The sequence below is a fragment of the Lepidochelys olivacea genome (assembly GCF_965140295.1).
Source record: "Lepidochelys olivacea isolate rLepOli2 genome assembly, chromosome: 10".
Classification (NCBI taxonomy): domain Eukaryota; kingdom Metazoa; phylum Chordata; order Testudines; family Cheloniidae; genus Lepidochelys; species Lepidochelys olivacea.
The window spans coordinates 65,413,800-65,433,197 of record NC_140420.1 but is presented as its reverse complement, the minus strand read 5'-3'; the positions used below and the strand labels follow the sequence as shown (position 1 = coordinate 65,433,197).

The window sequence follows — 19,398 nt, the reverse complement described above, 5'->3', positions numbered from 1 at the left end:
CCTAAGTAAAGAGAATCTGTTAATGATTTGCAGGATAACTGCTACCAGTCGTTAACTTCTTGTTTAACCACTGACTCTATTAATGTTTTTTTCCTTTCTTAAGAATGTTAAACTGTCAGCTGAAGTAGAACCATTTATTCCTCAGAAGAAGGGTCCTGATACACTTATGATATCTATGGCTCTCCCTAATGACGGTGGAGGTGTTAACGGAGTGGAACCAACTCCTATTCCCAGCTACCTGATTACTTGCTACCCATTTGTACAGGAAAACCAGGCCAACAGGTAATTTGTGGTTGTGATCCTATATGGAAAATAGCACTGACTTTTAAATAAGAATTTGAATTTCCCTTCCATCAAAGATGTGCCTGGAATCAATAAAGTGTCTATATAAACATTGATTTCATAGAATTATTGGTAAGCCTGAGAACTTCCTTGCTGCATTTAGTTACTCTTCTGACCCCTCCTGGGTGAGGATAGAATTTCTATGACCCTGGATAATGTTCTCCCCATTTTTCTCCTTTAATCCCCTCCATTCTTAGATTTCTTGTTCGTTCTTTCTTGCCTTGGTCAGAGGACTGACCACAGATCCTTCTCGAAACCATCTGCTCCACTCTTAAACCTTCCAGAGCCAGTCAAACGAGTCTCTGAATTGTACCCTGCCACCTCTAAAACAAGGTACTAAGAGAAAGGGTCTAACTTGGATCCCTGAATGGTAGAACAGTATGCTGTTAGCAGTCTGAGGCCTTCCCATAACTAACTTTATTTGCACAGTGCATGTGCAAGACTGCATGATGCATTAAACTGAGCATGGGAAAGGATTAGAAACTGGAAGCCCCTTATTCTAGTCCCAGCTCTGCCATTCGCTAGTTTTTTAGCCATGAAGACCTTTATCCTCTCCATATTTGTGTTCCTATGTAGGATGGGAGTAATGCTTTCCTACTTCATAGGAATGTTACAAGGCTTAGTCAGTGTCTATATGGCACCTTAAAATGCTACAGTGTATAAATTGCTAAAAATACTTAACAGTAGGGACTTTTTTTAATCCCACTCTTGCTGTTATGGCAGCGGGACCCATGGGATACCAGTCCCACAGCAGGGCTCAACACCACTGTCCCTCTCCTAGGAACTGGCTTGTGCAGATTTGCACAATTGTCATGAATTTTTACCCTTATCTTCCCCTCTTCTTTCTAACACATATCTACAGCCTTCCCTACACAGTGATCTCCCTAGTCCTAGGGAGAGGAGGGGAATTGGGCTCAGAGTTCCTGTGGGGCTATTTTGGTTGTACTCGGCAGTAGAGTTTGGGATGCGGGGGGGGGGGGGGGGGAGACCATTGCACTGCACTGCACTTGCTCTCAGTGCTTCAAGGAGCAGAGAACTTACTTGAGTCGTAGGTGTCTGTCTTCATGTGCGCTCTCAAAGGCTGCATTAGGGAACCTAGGAGCCTGGGATAAAATGTGAGCTGATGGCTTGTTTTCCCATGTCTATCAAAACGTTATTTGTCCTGGATAAGTAGGTGAACGTAAGACTAAACTATTGCTACCATATCTATCTGTACATTTATCTGGTGTGTCTCCAAGTATTTAATCCATTTTCATTTTCTGATGTGTTGAAATAATTTGAACTACAGTATAAACAAACTATAAATATATATACATGCCTCTAATTTGAAAGTTTGTTATAAACAGCTTTCTGTGTTGTGGTGAAAATTTTTTCTTGACAATTATTTTGTCATAAGATTAGTTTCTTCGGGCATATTTTTTTTTATTGCTTAGTATAATGTTAACATTCTTTTGCTTCATAAAAATTTAGATCTTTAGGTTGAACAGTTTTGTTTACCACTGTATCTTGTGTATTTTGTACAGAGTCCTTGAATGCAGTTGGAATTACATTATTTCAGTCATGCTTTCAAAATATATATTGCACACTAGGAATTTTTAACAGTTAAGCATTTGAGTTAAGCTATTAAAAGCTAAGAGTTCATGAAACAGTTTGCACTAATTTCTTTTTCAGAATAAAGGACTAAGTTACTAGTAAACTCACACCAGTTATATGTAACTATTCAGCAATTTTATTCTTTCCCTTTTGGTTTTACAGACAATTTCCATTATATAATAATGACATCAGATGGCAGCAGCCAAACCCAAGCCCCACAGGACCATACCTTGCATATCCTATTATATCTGCTCAACCACCAGTCTCTACAGAGTATACGTATTACCAGTTTATGCCAGCACCATGTGCACAAGTCATGGGTTTCTATCATCCTTTTCCTGCACCCTACTCTGCACCCTTCCAGACAGCAAGTGCTGTAAGTACAGTTACAACAGAATGCGTTGATCGCCCAAACCAGCCAGGCCAAGTCTTTCCATTATCCAGACAGCGAAGCAAAAGCAGTAACAGGGGACCAGCTGCGCAAAAGGTAAGCGTGTTATTTTTGAGCCCTAATTAACAGAGCAAATAATAGAATCATGTGAAAACGTCTTGGCACAAAAAATGAACTGCTTTTTCGTCCTATATATTTTTGTTCAACAGCATAGGACAAGTATGTATAATAATTTTCTCTACCCCTGGTTTCTTCTGAAGCAGTGTAAATTTATATAGTTATAAAGTATGACAGTGATGCTTTAATTTTACACAATTAGTATTTCAAAGGACTTAACAAGATCATCCTATTGTGACTGTTGTACTGTAAGAAACTAGATATACTATCTGAGGGGTGATGCTGTTGGCTTTAGGGAGCTGGGAGACAGGTTGTTTGAAGGTCGTATACGGCCAACAGCTGCTTCATTGGATGTTGTTGACTACCACGGAGGATTTTTTTTCTCTCTGGCTCTTGAATATTGCATAAGTAATTTTAAAACAGTAGGTTGGTGGTTTTCAAACTTTTTTTCATTTGCGGACCCCTAAAAAGTTTCAGATGGAGGTGTGGACCCCTTGGGAAATCTTAGACATTGTCTGCAGACCACAGATTGAAAACCACTGTAGTAGGTGATTTATCATGCCACATGCACTAGGCTGCTTACATCCAACAGCATTTCTGAGGGCTTTATTGGAACACGTTTTAGGTACATATATGTCCTAAGAAGCACTGGTTATATTGAAGTAGAAGAAGTCCATTAATATGTTTACTTCACAAACAGAGCGTCTTTTAGCTTAGTCCTTTTGCTTTTGTAGAAATACATTAATTATATTAAACTGCAACAAAACTCTCCTCTCTTGCTCCCCAGTAGTTGTCTAGCATTAGCTGCTTAGGTAATAGTCTCCAAAACTTGTTGGCTTACAGTATAATATAGTATTTGTAGTTCCTTAAACTAAGCTGCATGGAAGATATTGAGAACTTCTTCAAACTGATAGATGCTAGAATGTGATCCAAAATAGTATCAACCTTGTGAACTACTGGAGAACGTTACTCATAATCTCTTGTTTCAAACAGGTAATTTCTATAAAGAATCTGTTAGAACTTCATAAAAATTGTAATAGCACTAACCAAACAATTTTTAACTGTCATATTTAAGTAATATGTCTCATGTATATATTTGATCTTTTAAAACAGCAATTACAGTTACAGACGCACACAAAAAGCAAAAGGGCTCCAGTGAAAAGTGTAGCTATCCAAAAAGAGACCAGTGCATCAGGCCCTGAGAACAGATCAAAAATTGTGCTGTTGGTTGATGCATCTCAGCAAACAGGTAAGATGTTGTCTTTTTTTGTGTCTAACGAACTGGAAGTGCAGCTGTAAGTTAAGGAGGGTTGGACCCACAAGATATCTAACGGAGAACTTCGAGAACCAAAGAAGTGCTGTAGAAAACATGCGGTTGACTCATTAAGTTCTGAGAGAGCAAAGAATGCCAACTAATCAGTGCCACATCATAGGAATGTTGCTGGAGACGTATGACTACTCCTAATTATTAAAGGCTCCTTAACCCGCTTTGGGAAAGAAATGATGGATTGCACCACTAGTGGCCTGACTGACTTTGACTTGGAATCTTATCTTCCTACCTAATTTCTCTAGTAACTTTAAATTGTATGGTACGGTTTGCTTCCTGTCCTAAACTGTAGTTGTATTGTCTTTGAGCTGCTGTCACATTTCATCCCCAAAATGACTGCCATCAGTGGCAGTTGTGATCCCAGTAGAACAAATTATGATTATCTGAAGGCATCAGAGGTGTGAGAGAGCACCCAAAACCTTTAGATGATCTGCAGACTTTGAAATCCCCACTCATGGAATCTCAATTTACAGACTGACTGGTGGTTTCTCTAGGACTAAGTTTTGCTGAGTTGAGTTGATATGGAGACTCCAGCTAGCAGTATTTATTAGCTGAAGCCTATGGTGTTAACACTTGGAGTTGAAAAGACACTGTCAGGACTTGTGAGAAAAAGATGTTTGTAAACACTCTTTAGAAAACCTTCCTGAAGCTTGAAACTGCAGTTTTTGTTTTTTATGAACAGAAAATTTCCCCTTATTTCTCACCTGCTCACTCAAACTTCTCCACTGTGTGCATTTAATTCGTTGTAAGGCTGCTAATGAATGGTAGGGTGCAGACACTGATTTTACTTTTAGTTTAAGGTAAGAGTCATGGTTATAGAAATATTGGTAAATTTTTGGGTGGGGGAAAACCCTTGTAAACAATGAAATGGACTTTCCAAATAGCTAGAAAGGTAGGTGGTGTGAGTGTGAGACTTGTGGCAGGACTGATCATTGGGCTCCTGATATATTTTTGGTGGAGGCTGATTGTCAGAAAGTTTTTGAAATCTTGAATCTATAAACATTCTATAGCATGTAGTGAGTCAGTAGGGCTCAATTATATGACTTAACCAGATAAAAACCTCAGTATTGAAGGTTTAACGCCACTTGCTGCAGAGAAGTAGTTCTAAACAAGAACTGTTAATTGCATGACAGTAAGCTTAAACTTTGGTAAGATTTGGGAGGCATGTGTTAAAACTGGAGCCTATCGTTTTATCTAATACTTCATATCTTCCTTTCCATGGCTGTTTTGAAGGAAAACAGTTAACATCAAGTTAAAAAAATTACCTACCTTTTAAAAAAATTTCTTTTGCAAAAGTCTTAGTATCTGGCTGCCTGAGGCCTACATGAAATGAATGGTAATCTGTGCGTTTTCTAATGGTTATCACACTTCCATGCTAATTAGAACTCTTGTTGGCAATTGCGGCAGGTACCCCCACTGGACTAATATTAATTGTCTTCGCTCTATCTGTTCTTTGGCAAACTTCTCGTGCCATCAATCTGGAACTTTTCAGGAGTAATAAAATTCACTGGGCTGGGAGAAGGATAAATCTCTTCCAAGAGTGGTCTGCAAAACTACTTTTTTGTTGTTTTTTTGAGACTAGATATAAGAGCAGTTCTAAAAACCACACAGTACATTGGATTTGATATAGTAAAAAAAATTATTGCAAGGGTTTCTTCATAAATTCAGCTTTATGTATCTTCTGGAATGTTTTTCTTCACTGTGGTTGCCTGTTCCATGTCTGCATTTAAAGCAATAATTGCAAGAATCCTGCTGTATGAATATTTAGAGACCCAGAATGCAACTTAATGAGAATTTTGGCTTGACAACCTACATGCTGTTACCTAATTCCCTTGTTTTGAAGACTCTTGTTGTTGGCAACAAAACCTGTTTGTTGGCAAATCCCATTGCCAAAAATAGGTTGCATCTTGATCAAGGGATCGGTTAGTTCAACACAGGTAGATGTGGTAATAGTCTGAAAACTGGATCTTGCTGCTTACTTCATCCGGCACTGTCAGTACATTTCTCTTTTTACTAGTTTGAAAGTTCATGATGCTAAGATTTCTTTTCAATAGGTTTTGTGTTTTCATCACAAATGTTAATGTATCATTAGTAATATTTTCAGCTTTCTAACAGCTGCCACACAATAGTTATACTTCCTTTGTCTTACAGATTTTCCTTCAGAGATAGCTAATAAGTCACTTTCTGAGAGCTCTAGTACAGTGCTATGGAAATCAAAAGGCAGGCGAAGACGTGCATCCCATCCTGCTGCAGAGTCCTCCAGTGAACAAGGGGCCAGTGAAGCTGATATTGACAGCGATAGTGGTTACTGCAGTCCTAAACATAGCAACAATCAGGCTGCTGCTGCTATGACTTCAAAAAATACAGATTCTGGTGCAATGAATGTAGGTGAACATTTGTGAAGTGCCAAGGCTGCTGTTTAATGCTACGATGATAAAAATATTTGCTAAAATGTTCTTTCTTCCTTTTCAGATTGTAGAACCATCAATAAATGCAGGTATAGCTTTTTTTTTTTTTTTTAAACTTGCAAAGAAAATCTTGAAGCTGTCACATTTGCTGTGTCATATTATATCTTTATTTACATGTTGCTAGGAATATTCCTGTGTCTTCCTAAATCAGTTAGCGTAGCCATTACCCCATGCTCCTTCAAATCTCTTCTCAAGACCCATCTGTACTATCACACCCATGATCAATTGCTCAGTGATAATGAATAGGCAGGTAGCTTGGTAATGATTCATTAATTGCACTTGTCTGTATCTAAAGAGAAAAAAAAATTGAGGCTTTCAGATATATTCTCAGCTAAGAATACATGCAACCTTGTGTTTCACACTTGCTTCCTGTTTCCTTCCGCGCTGTGTTCTACCTTACTTGTATTTTGTTGCTATTTAGAACACAAGCTGCTTGGGTCAATGACTTGTATTGTATGTTGTACAGGACAGAACAAGGAGGTTCTCATCCTGATCAGGAGTTTTAAATCCTACTGTAATAATAATAAAAAATAACTGTAGAGGAATTGTACTAAATTCAGCCCTGAAAACAGTGGGCAGAAAAGTCAATTGGACTGGCTCACTGTCCATAATATGCAACTATTCTAATGAGCCCACTATTACATTAGACATTTACCAAGATAATCAAACTTCACTATTGGCAGTTGAGTGCCTATGATTGACTTCTGTTCTCAAAAGCAGGTTTTTTTACCAAATTCTAGAAATCATAAGTATGGAACTGAATTTTTGACAGAGAAGAAACTGTTGCAAGATTCGCATCACAATATTGGTGTGATCTTTTACTTTTAAGTGACAAATTTTCGGTGGTATATACAATCAAAGTAATACAACTTATTGACTTTTCTTTCATACATTTTATTTTGAAATTTCTATTTCTTTCAGCTGCCATAAGTTGGAATAATGTAAATTCCCAGGCAACTCAGAAAAAACCTTGGATAGAACACCCTCAGATATTTGCCAGAGTTGGAAGACCAGCTGAACAAAGAAATAGTTCACAGGTACCTTTAATGTTTTAAAATTAAAACACATTCATTTCTTGTAAATTGCATCTCTCAAATTATTAAGAAGTAACATACAGTAATCAATGCATTAAAATGGAAGTGGAAAGCAAACTTTATATCATGATTTAATCACTCTATGCATTCTATTTATTGCCTTCATACTTTGGCTGCAGTACACATTTGGTAATATTCTGCCTATAATCTCACGTTAAGGAGGGTCTATTTATTCTGGGCATGTCAGTAGTATGTGAAATGGAGAGATGTCTGGAAAGTGTACAATTTAATAATAGAATAATCAATGCAACGATTTTCAGGTACTATATGGACAATTTAACAGATGCTTTAAACAAGTGGAAAATGCTTCAATTTTAGTCTTTGAAAATTGATCAAAATATTTGATATTTTTTAAAATTACTAAATTTATGGCATTTACATTCTCTGTTCTCATTCTTGTCAATTTATTTGCAGCCATCATGATATATTGGTGCCTTTTTATATTGTCAGCATTCCCATTACATTTTCTTTATGCTGCTCTGGTATCTAAGTAGATGGTTTTAAATCAGAAATTGTTTTATGCTAAAATTTGTGCAAGGTCTTGCCGTAGGATGAAATTCTTATAAAACTTTACTTTGGAATGCTAATAGATATGTATTGGATAGGATTTTTTTGTGGGAACTATATAAAAAGAGAGTACCCTTTTTAACCTTGTCCGTCTTGCAATTTTTTTTTTTTTTTTAAATCTGAAACAAGCTGCAGTCTGTGCTAAGGCAGCAGTCTTGCATCAGGATCCAACAGCACAGACCTTCATTTGTGGCCTAAAATGGCCACTCATTTTCATTTAGACTGTAGGTATTGGAAGCGAAGCATGTGTACACAAGAAGATACTTAGTCTTGTTTGGTGCACACTGGTGGGTTCACTATTTTCTCTCCTATGTCAGCCAAGGTGTGTGTCTTAATATTGCTAACATAACATTAATATGTATTAAGCACATGGCATAAATATTGTTCGTATGAAGGTTGGGCTGTTATGCCAGCTCAACTATATTTTTCCCCCACAATGCTGTTCACTGGTATATCCCACAATACCTTAGAACAGACAATTCAGCATTTAGCATAAGTGGACAGGAAAACCATCAAAGACCAAATACATTGATACTCTGTGCTGGTACAAGCTGGGGCGTACCTTTACAGACCAGTTCCTGGAATTCTAGTTAGTATCAAAAACAAAGATCAGAAAGGTACAAAACAACAAGTTAAGGAACTGGTACACTGGTGGGTTAAATCTTGTGTGACCTATGAAGTGCTTTCTAACTTGTAAGCAACCATTCTGTAAATACAAGCGGTCTTCAGGTGTATCTTTGAAGTACACCTTATGCAGAAGGTGAACATGCTGTGAGATAAGAATTGCTTTCCAGAACAAGGACATGTACAGTATGTCTCCTTTTTTTGTATTGTACTGTTTTGTCTTTTGATCGGGGTGGGCAAACTTTTTGGCCCGAGGGCCACAGTGTGGTTGCAGAACTGTATAGGGGGCTGAGTAGGGAAGGCTGTGCCTCCCCAAACAGCCTGGCCACTGCCCCCATCCGACCCCTCCCACTTCCTGCCCCCTGACTGCTCCCGACCCATCCAACCCCCCCTGCTCCTTGTCCCTAACCCCCACCTCCTATCCAAATCCCCCTGCCCGCTGACAGGCTCCCCCGGGACCCCACAGCTATTCAACCCCCAGCCCGTTCCCTGACTGCCCCCCAGAACCTCTGCCCTATCCAATCGCTCCCTGTGCCCTGACTGTTCCCCGGAACCCTCTGCCCCTTATCCAATCCCTGGCCCCCTTACCATGCCGCTCAGAGCAGTATGTCTGACAGCGACACGGCCCAGCTGGAGCCAGACACAGTGCCGCACTGCTCGGCAGGAGGGTGCAGCCCTGCTGCCCAGAGCGCTGCCTGTGCAGCGGCGTGGCTGCAGGGGAGGGGGAACATCCAGGGAGGGGCTGGGGGCTAGCCTTCCCAGCCGGGAGCTCAAGGGCCAGGCAGGATGATCCTGCGGGCTGGATTTGGCCCGTGGGCCGTAGTTTACCCACCTCTGCTTTAGATAATACGTTTGACTCGGTTTGGTTATTTGGGCTCTTGAACATTTTCCTAACGAATCAAAAGTGTAATCAATCAATTAGCTATACAATTAATCAAAACCTTTAATCTTTGTGTATGTGAAAATTGGGACTATAGAAATTGACTGCCCCATAATCTTCTAGGAATACGACAGTTCTCAATTGTTATAATCTATTCTGGCAATTTGAGTCAGCTCAAGCGTTTCTGGCCACAATTTTGCATAGACTGGTGCTTCTGGATATCCTGGGGGAGAAGGAAGAGAACTGGTTTGCTTTTAATCCCACAGACATTTCACATCACTTTTATTTAATCCCACAGACTAAGTGCCAAATTAAGCTCAGGGAGCTATAAAATACACTTCACTTTGCCAGCCAAGCTCATTGCAACTGAAGGAGGAATTGCTCTTGGAACAGCTTCTGCCCTTTGTTCCACCAAGAGGGCAGATTTAATTCATACCCAGGTCCTTCGGCAGTGAGAGCTCAGTCAGAGAATGGTCATGTATTTGGAATCTATGGCATGCTCCCTTTTTAGCCAGCCCCTCCCATGCCTGGCACTGTGCTGAACTTCAGCCTTATAAATGGAGTTTAAGGAGTTTTTATGCCATTGCAACCCCAAGGGATGTCTGTGCACATTCATGCCCTTGTAAGCGTCCTGTGAATATAGCCCTTTCTGCACATAGAGTGGCTTGTGGGATTGGCTTGCAGAGAAGGTGGGGAGGGTCCAATAAAACAGGTTTTGAGAGGATTTTTTGGTCTGTTTGGTCCAACCACAGTCAGTTAAGAGGAGATTCTGAGGATCCGAATCCTTTAATTCAGAGAAGTCACCAAGTGACCTCCTTTTAGTTCTCTCTGAAAGGGCCCTGTTAGCAAACACTTCCTTCAGTTTGGAGATCAGGTGAGGAGCTGTTTTTGAGATGGCTGCGATGCTCTTAATTTTAAAAAAATGTGTATTGTACACATTCGGCATGCCATTATCACACTTAGTTCCTGGAAGAAAATGCTTTCTCATCGCTGCGCCTTAAACCTTCACCAATTTAAGGATAAAACTCTGAAGTCAGCAGCGGATTTGCATCTTCAGTGCCAAAGTTCACAGCGTTACCACTCTCCTTTTACTAGCTCATCAGGAACAATGTTTAGCATTGCGTTTATTTAGATGTTACATCACAGTGACTCTTTCAACTAAGTTTGTAACTGCATCAGTTCAGTCAGCAGTTTCAATATTCCTTTGTCAACTATTCAGTGGTAGAACCAGCCTTAGCATTTTGCAGAGGCAAGGAAAACAGCATTATCATCTGATAATACCTCTATGGCCAGCCTGAGCAGCTGTATTGGAGGGCACACGTCAGGAAAAATACGTTCAGTTGAAGCATTTTCTTTCTATATTCAAACCTATTTTAGCAAGGAAAAGGTCTACAAAATGAGTGAAAGCTGATATTCTTCCTTACAGTTCTTGGCCTCCAATATCAGAGGAGCCCACAGAAGACCACAACCGTGGTCTTTTAGATAAGGCCTGTCCTGTTCACTGGTATTCAAAAGGAGTGGAAGCTCAGATTATTTCATTCTCACATCACCTATTCTGTAATACTCAAGGTGAATATGAAGAGTTTAAGGCAGAACTTTAAATGTCTTTGCTTCTGTTACCTTGTGTAACTAATTGCATATGTATGAGAAGCATATAATGGATTAATTATCTCTCCTTGCAAATCCAAATATAGAATCTGAAAAAGTTTAGTTCATTCCATAAAAGTTGTAAAAAATATACATTGCAAATATATACTGTGTATGTAGGTGTTGCTGCAATTCATTCATTTGTAATCTTTATGTACTCATGTTAACAGTTCAGCTGATTAATACTTTTAAAGGGATGTGTCTAGTTATAGAACAATAAGTTTCCATGAGCGCTTATAAAAAAAAAAAATTAGTGTTTTTTGTTCTTAAACTTTATCCTGTTGTTTGCGAAAAGATCAGTCAATTTCACTTTCTTTATGCATTAGTGTAATATTTCAGAGAAGGATGAAATGCAAAATATAAACAATCAGCCTTAGTGATAAAAAATAAAATTAAAATTTTAATATTCCAAAGAATTTTTAATCTATTGTCCCACCTGTAGTATATGCTTAAAATTATAAACTGTGCCTTCCAATCAAATATGTTCATTTTAAAAAATACACACACCCCATAGGTAATGTAGCTTATTTTGTAAAAATCAGTTTTAACTTGAGTTGTCTTTTTTTCTTTTAGTAGCTAGCATGAATGCATTACAGATCTATACCACTTATAATTCTAAAACACTAAGAACTCTTTTCTTGTTTTGTAAGTCTGGTTTCAGATGTAGGGGGCAAAGCACATCTTCAGAAAGAAGGCAAAAGCTGCAGAAGCGACACGAGAAGCCTTTAACCACAAGCCAGTCAAGCAGAGCAGAACAAAGTCCCGAACCCTTGTACTTTGAGGTATTTTTTTGTGTTCATATCACTGTTAGGATTTCAATAGGACAAGACCTAATAAAACATGTTGAACTGGTGATAGTTGCCTCGTGACATCTCTTCTTGCTGAAAACTAATTCTAAAGTTCCACAATTTGATAAAATACACTGATTTCTCACAATACTATATGTATTGCCTCTGTAGTTTAGGTGTACTGTGTGGACTTTCTGATTTTATATTAAACTCAGTTAAATTTTGAAACTAGTATAATAGATTTCCAGTTTACTTTTTGCTGCAATTTTTATAGAATGTGAAAGTTAACTAAATTTAGTGCTTTTCTCTAATATTGCAGGGATTGCTTTAACATAATACACTACTCAAAATATGTACAGTATTTTAAAAGCTGTTGCCAATATACAGTTAACATAAGAACTTAATGTACAGATGGATACTTTATCTCACAAATTAGTGCAGTTTGATTAATATTTTTACCATTGGATACAAGTACTGGATACTTCCCTTCCAGCCTTGGCCATTCAAGTTAATGCCCTTGGTCTTTTGGTGTGTGGTGGGTTTTTACCCAAATTGTAGGCCAGTGTGACTTTTAATCCTCAATCCTTCATTTAGGATGAAGATGAATTTCCAGAGTTAAATAGTCACAGTGGAAGTGGCAAAGGTGGTAACATTCAGCAAAAATTTTCACCAAAAGTAGTAAGTAAAGACTTTTTTATGCTTGATATTTATTTTTAAGGTGAAGATAATTTCTGATTAGTGTTACCTGAATTTGCATTCCCCGTTTCCATGAATCTGTCTGGTCTATTACAGTATTTACAAGGTCACAGTGCTTTTTTAAAAAGCATATACAACACAAATTACTATAGACTTTGTTATGGAAATACTTTTCCAATGGTCTTTTAACTAAAATAACAATGTCAGGGAAAACCATATTGTCAAGAAGCCAAGTCTTGGATTTCTCCCCACCCCATTGCTACTTTATAAACATGGAGGAACCACGTGTGTATAGAATACCTATTTATTTAAAAAATGAATTGGTGGGAGAAAAAAAATTATTGGTAGGTTTATGTAAAAAACAAAAGTTAATATTGTTAAGTGGAAGTGTTGAAGCAAAAAAATCATGAAAGAAATGAAGCTGGGGGGGGGGAATCCATAAAGATGTTACTTTAAAACTTATATAGCTATTGTTTGTGTAGGGCCCGAGCAAACAGTAAGTTTTGAGTTTAGTTACATGACAAATTCAGCAAAAACTGTTAATCTAAAGAACCTGCTGTTGAATTTAAGAGGGTGGTTCTTCTATTATTGTTCCAATATTATTTTTATATTGACTTCTTTAGAGGTGTATGTCAATACTCACTGACCTCATAAATCCAGACAATACTTACCTTGTAAGTTATCAATTTTTGGCCATCTCAGCTTCCAGTCTATATATGTTATATACACTGAATGTTTTAATGGAACTCTCTCCACTGTAGTCATGAACTAAAAATTTAATAGTTCAGTTTAACAGATGTCATTCTGAAGAGAAAATTAAGTCAGCAGTTAATAAATAAACAAACCATATTGGCCTCTGAAATGATTCCGAAGCAGAAATTTGCATGAGAACCCTCAGTATTGATCTCTGATTACTGATTCATTTGCTGTTTTCTGCAAAATCATGTATCTAGAATTGTTTATATGGTCATTAGTTATTGGTAGAAAGTAAAATCCTGAGAATCTGGGAATTTGCTAAATAGCTCATGTTGGGGCGGGGGGAATCCCTGAAGTAGTAATTAGGGTGGAAAACACAGAAATAATAGAACTGGAAGGGACGTCGAGAGGTCATCTAGGCCAGTCCCCTGCACTTGTGGCAGGACTAAGTATTATCTAGACCATTCCTGACAGATGTTTGTCTAACCTGTTCTTAAAAATCTCCAATGATGGAGATTCCACAGCCTCCCTAGGCAATTTATTCTAGTGCTTAACCACCCTGACAGTTAGGAAGTTTTTCCTAATGTCCAACCTAAACCTCCCTTGTTGCAATTTAAGCCCCTTGCTTCTTGTCCTATCCTCAGAGGTGAAAGAAAAACCATCCTTCTCCCTCCTCCTTGTAACAACCTTTTATGTACTTGAAAACTGTTACCGTGTCCCCTCTCATTCTTCTCTTTTCCAGACTAATCAAACCAAATTTTTTCAATCTTCCCTCATAGGTCATGTTTTTCTAGACCTTTAATCATTTTTGTCGCTCTTCTCTGGACTCTCTCCAATTTGTCCACATCCTTCCTGAAATGTGGCGCCCAGAACTGGACACACTACTCCAGTTGAGGCCTAATCAGCGCAGATTAGAGCGGAAGAATTACTTCTCCTGTCTTGCTTACAACATTCCTGCTAATACATCCCAGAATGATGTTCTCTTTTTTTGCAACAGCGTTACACTGTTGACTCTCATTTAGCTTGTGGTCCACTATGACCCACAGATCCCTTTCTGCAGTACTGCTTCCTAGGCAATCATTTCCCATTTTGTATGTGTGCAACTGATTACTCCTTTCTAAATGAAGTACTTTGCATTTGTCCTTATTGAATTTAATCTTATTTACTTCAGACCATTTCTCCAGTTTGTCCAGATCATTTTGAATTTTAATCCTATCCTCCAAAGCACTTGCAACACCTCCCAGCTTGGTATCATCCGCAAACTTTATAAGTGTACTCTCTATGCCATTATCTAAATCATTGATGAAGTTATTGAACTGATCCCTGCAGGACCCCACTTGTTGTGCCCTTCCAGCATGACTGTGAACCACTGATAACTACTCTCTAGGAATGGTTTTCCAACGAGTTTTACACCCACCTTATAGTAGCTCCATCTAGGTTGAATTTCCCTCGTTTGTTTGACATGTAATATGTCTCTTTCACTATAAAGATTAAGTACTCCACAAAACTAATTTAGCTGTATCCTCATGCATACTGTGACTTGTGTCACAGCTATGTTACTTGTTTGATGGGTAGTATATCTGCTAAATAGACTAGTTCTCTACCTTTGCATAATTCTTTTGCTACTGTCTCAGATAAGTAGTTCCTTTTCTATTGTAACAGCTTGTAATTATGTTTATTCTCTTTCTTCTGCAACCTTAGCTGGATAATTTACCTGAAAATTCTCCAATCAATATAGTCCAAACTCCAATTCCTATTACAACCTCTGTACCCAAACGTGCAAAAAGTCAAAAGAAGAAAGCTTTGGCAGCAGCACTTGCCACAGCTCAAGAATATTCAGAAATAAGTATGGAGCAGAAGAAACTCCAGGTCTGTTACATTTTCAAGTAGTAATTGCTAGGGGAGGAATAACCATCATCCAATAGCATTCCTTCGTACACTATTATAACAATAATGTCTGTTTAAAATAGATGCTGTCTTCTACTGATCATTGGTAAATAGACATAAAGGTGAACTATGTCTTATGTTCATGTTACAGGAGGCTTTATCAAAAGCAGCTGGGAAGAAGAGTAAAACTCCTGTGCAGCTAGACTTAGGGGATATGTTAGCAGCGCTTGAGAAACAGCAACAAGCAATGAAAGCCCGTCAGCTCACCAATACCAGGCCCCTCTCATACACAGGTAATTCCATCTAACTTTAGTATTCCAGAGCTTCTCTTTTGAGAACATAAGATGAAAATCTGATCATTCAAAATCTAGCGCTTACCTCATGTGGCTCCTGAAAGTGGCCAACACACCCCTCTGGCAGTGGCTCCTAGGTGGGGGGGGTTCAGGGGGTCTCCGCGCACCGGTGCCCACAGGCACCGCCCCCATAGCTTCCATTGACCGCAGTTCCCAGCCAGTGGGAGCTGTGGAGTCAGGGCTCAAGGCGGGGCCGGTGCGCGGAAACCCCCTCCCCAGGGGCCACAGGAATGTGCTGGCCACTTCCTGGAGCAGTACGGAGCAAGGGTGGGCAGGAAGCCTGCCTTAGCCCCGTTGCACTGCCACTGGGGGCTCCTGGACCCTTTTAAATCACCGAGGCCCCTGGGCAGTTGCCTTCTTTGCCTGAACACTTATTAAAGTGCTATTGTATAAAGTACTGTGAATCACACTATGAATCGCTTCTGGGAAATAAATGAACAAAATGCACTTTTTGTATTCCCTAATTTGCAAGGAGTCTTCCACTCATAAATACTGACCAGCAAGGTTGTATCTAACAAAGTGCCAGAAAGAACTTTGATTGTAGGCTTCATTTTAAAATGCATTTCTTTTGGCCTGTTGCTATATAGAAAAATCTTATTTCTTCCAAATAATGTCAGTTAAATTCTACCTTCCTTCTTAATCTGTTATATTATTATAACTAACAGAAGTATTTACAGATTACATATTCGTGTCTAGGAAAATGATATTTACATGTCATTTGAGACAAACTCCTGTTAGAGGGCTTATTCCTTCACCCACTTACTTCCCTGGTCCTTGTCTAGCCCTCTTTTTCTCCTGGAATGAGTAGTCCATTTCCTAAAACATGAGGCTAAATTAAAGAAATATGTAAATGTGAAAACATCAACATTTGGTGATGTAACTTTCCTGTCATAAACTTCCCCTTCCCCTGCAAAAGGAAGGAAAATCTACTTGGTGAGAATTCATTAGTGGAAATTTTGAAAGTGTGTGGGCTTTCTTTCAGTAGTGTCTTTTAGTGAAACTATCTTTTTTGTCTATATTTAGTTGGTGGTGCTGCACCTTTTCATACCAAAGAATCTACCAACAGAAAGTCATTAACTAAAGGACAGCCATCTGTGGGTTGTCTTAATCCTTTGGACTCGACTGCTCCAAAAGTAAAAAGAGGAAAAGAGAGAGAAATTTCCAAACTAAAACGCCCTACTGCGCTTAAAAAGGTAAACCATGCAACTGTTTTGGGACTGTCTTGATCCAAGTTTCAAGATTAAGAGATAACAATGACAAATAATTCTCTTAATAATGTTTTAGTTGTGGTCTAGTGGGATTGGGAATCATGAACTCCTGAATTGTGATGCCCTGATATTTAGGACAGCTGGGGACCAATTTGCTCCTAAAGGAATAGTTCTCTCGCAGCTCTTGCTGTTTTCTGGAGTACAGCATGCATCTGACATACCCCTAGAACAGACCCAGCACTGGGTTGTGTATCTGGTGGAGGGTGGGAAAGGAAAGAGAAGCAAGTGATGTATAGATGGCTACTGACTATCCAGGAAATGCAACAAGGCTGAGAATCTAGCCCATATTTTTCATTATTCATAGAATCATAGAATATCAGGGTTGGAAGGGACCCCAGAAGGTCATCTAGTCCAACCCCCTGCTCAAAGCAGGACCAATTCCCAGTTAAATAATCCCAGCCAGGGCTTTGTCAAGCCTGACCTTAAAAACCTCTAAGGAAGGAGATTCTACCACCTCCCTAGGTAACGCATTCCAGTGTTTCACCACCCTCTTAGTGAAAAAGTTTTTCCTAATATCCAATCTAAACCTCCCCCACTGCAACTTGAGACCATTACTCCTCGTTCTGTCATCTGCTACCATTGAGAACAGTCTAGAGCCATCCTCTTTGGAACCCCCTTTCAGGTAGTTGAAAGCAGCTATCAAATCCCCCCTCGTTCTTCTCTTCTGCAGGCTAAACAATCCCAGCTCCCTCAGCCTCTCCTCATAACTCATGTGTTCCAGTCCCCTAATCATTTTTGTTGCCCTTCGCTGGACTCTCTCCAATTTATCCACATCCTTCTTGAAGTGTGGGGCCCAAAACTGGACACAGTACTCCAGATGAGGCCTCACCAATGTCGAATAGAGGGGAACGATCACGTCCCTCGATCTGCTCGCTATGCCCCTACTTATACATCCCAAAATGCCATTGGCCTTCTTGGCAACAAGGGCACACTGCTGACTCATATCCAGCTTCTCGTCCACTGTCACCCCTAGGTCCTTTTCCGCAGAACTGCTGCCTAGCCATTCGGTCCCTAGTCTGTAGCTGTGCATTGGGTTCTTCCGTCCTAAGTGCAGGACCCTGCACTTATCCTTATTGAACCTCATCAGATTCCTTTTGGCCCAATCTTCCAATTGGTCTAGGTCCTTCTGTATCCTATCCCTCCCCTCCAGCGTATCTACCACTCCTCCCAGTTTAGTATCATCCGCAAATTTGCTGAGAGTGCAATCCACACCATCCTCCAGGTCATTTATGAAGATATTGAATAAAACCGGCCCCAGGACCGACCCTTGGGGCACTCCACTTGATACCGGCTGCCAACTAGACATGGAGCCATTGATTACTACCCGTTGAGCCCGACAATCTAGCCAGCTTTCTACCCACCTTATAGTGCATTCATCCAGCCCATACTTCCTTAACTTGGTGACAAGAATACTATGGGAGACGTGTCAAAAGCTTTGCTAAAGTCAAGAAACAATACATCCACTGCTTTCCCTTCATCCACAGAACCAGTAATCTCATCATAAAAGGCGATTAGATTAGTCAGGCATGACCTTCCCTTGGTGAATCCATGCTGGCTGTTCCTGATCACTTTCCTCTCATGCAAGTGCTTCAGGATTGATTCTTTGAGGACCTGCTCCATGATTTTTCCAGGGACTGAGGTGAGGCTGACTGGCCTGTAGTTCCCAGGATCTTCCTTCTTCCCTTTTTTAAAGATTGGCACTACATTAGCCTTTTTCCAGTCATCCGGGACTTCCCCGGTTCGCCACGAGTTTTCAAAGATAATGGCCAGTGGCTCTGCAATCACAGCCGCCAATTCCTTCAGCACTCTCGGATGCAACTCGTCCGGCCCCATGGACTTGTGCACGTCCAGCTTTTCTAAATAGTCCCTAACCCTATTCAGTACAGTATTGGCATATGTCATTGATGCTTTGACATTTTATCATTAGCTTTTATCTTTGATGCAGTAAATAGCCATGTAGTCTCAGCACCTTGTATTGTGGTGCTTTTTTATGCTTTTCTATGCTTTTCAAAAAAATTTCCAGAAGAAGCTATAAAATTCTGTTGCAATTTTATTGCATTCTTGCATCAGGTGTGCTTACAAGAGTAGGGGTGGGTGGTGGTGACAAAGATGAACGCTCTTTACAAAACAGAAGTTTGAAAGAGTGTTTGGAAAGTATTTTAAACAAAAGCTATGAAAAAAAAACCCTTCTTGTATCGCTACTACTCTAAAAATACTCCGATGTTGTGTTTATGCCTTATTGCTACCACTAAAATGAAGAGTGCCGCTTCTCATCCATCAAACAGATTTAAAACGTGTTTACATTTACTTACAGGAACAAAAAGGCTCTAAAACAAACTTGATGAATTTTTCCTATTTCTGTGTGAGGGAAGCTTTTCACCTCGTAGCAATCTGTAATAATTACAGGTTTCTAATCGATTGAAAACGAGTATCTTGTTCCTAGATTATTTTAAAAGAGAGAGAAGAAAAGAAAGGACGCTTATCTGCAGATCACAGTCTTCTGGGATCTGATGAACAGAAAGAGGTTCATGTAAGTTTGACTAATGACCAGTCTCAGGAGTTAGCCTCTCAAGAAGGTAAGAGTCTTCTTGTTTTAGGATTTTTAAAAATGATTGTTTTAAATTGAAGTGTCTATACATTTTTAACATGTAACAAAGTCC

The 19,398-nt window shown here is 39.4% G+C and overlaps 1 protein-coding gene across 1 annotated transcript in view; it reads left to right on the top strand.

The window, feature by feature from the left end:
• Nucleotides 1–19,398, top strand: part of SECISBP2L (SECIS binding protein 2 like) — a 52,704-nt gene that overhangs the window by 13,175 nt on the left and 20,131 nt on the right. The window contains exons 2-13 of the mRNA XM_084641692.1: nt 104–282; nt 2,098–2,422; nt 3,557–3,692; nt 5,922–6,154; nt 6,243–6,267; nt 7,160–7,275; nt 11,701–11,832; nt 12,433–12,516; nt 14,932–15,099; nt 15,269–15,410; nt 16,494–16,663; nt 19,182–19,314. Of these exons, the coding sequence (XP_084497818.1) occupies nt 104–282; nt 2,098–2,422; nt 3,557–3,692; nt 5,922–6,154; nt 6,243–6,267; nt 7,160–7,275; nt 11,701–11,832; nt 12,433–12,516; nt 14,932–15,099; nt 15,269–15,410; nt 16,494–16,663; nt 19,182–19,314 (1,843 nt within the window). The remainder of the gene's footprint in view (nt 1–103; nt 283–2,097; nt 2,423–3,556; nt 3,693–5,921; nt 6,155–6,242; nt 6,268–7,159; nt 7,276–11,700; nt 11,833–12,432; nt 12,517–14,931; nt 15,100–15,268; nt 15,411–16,493; nt 16,664–19,181; nt 19,315–19,398) is intronic.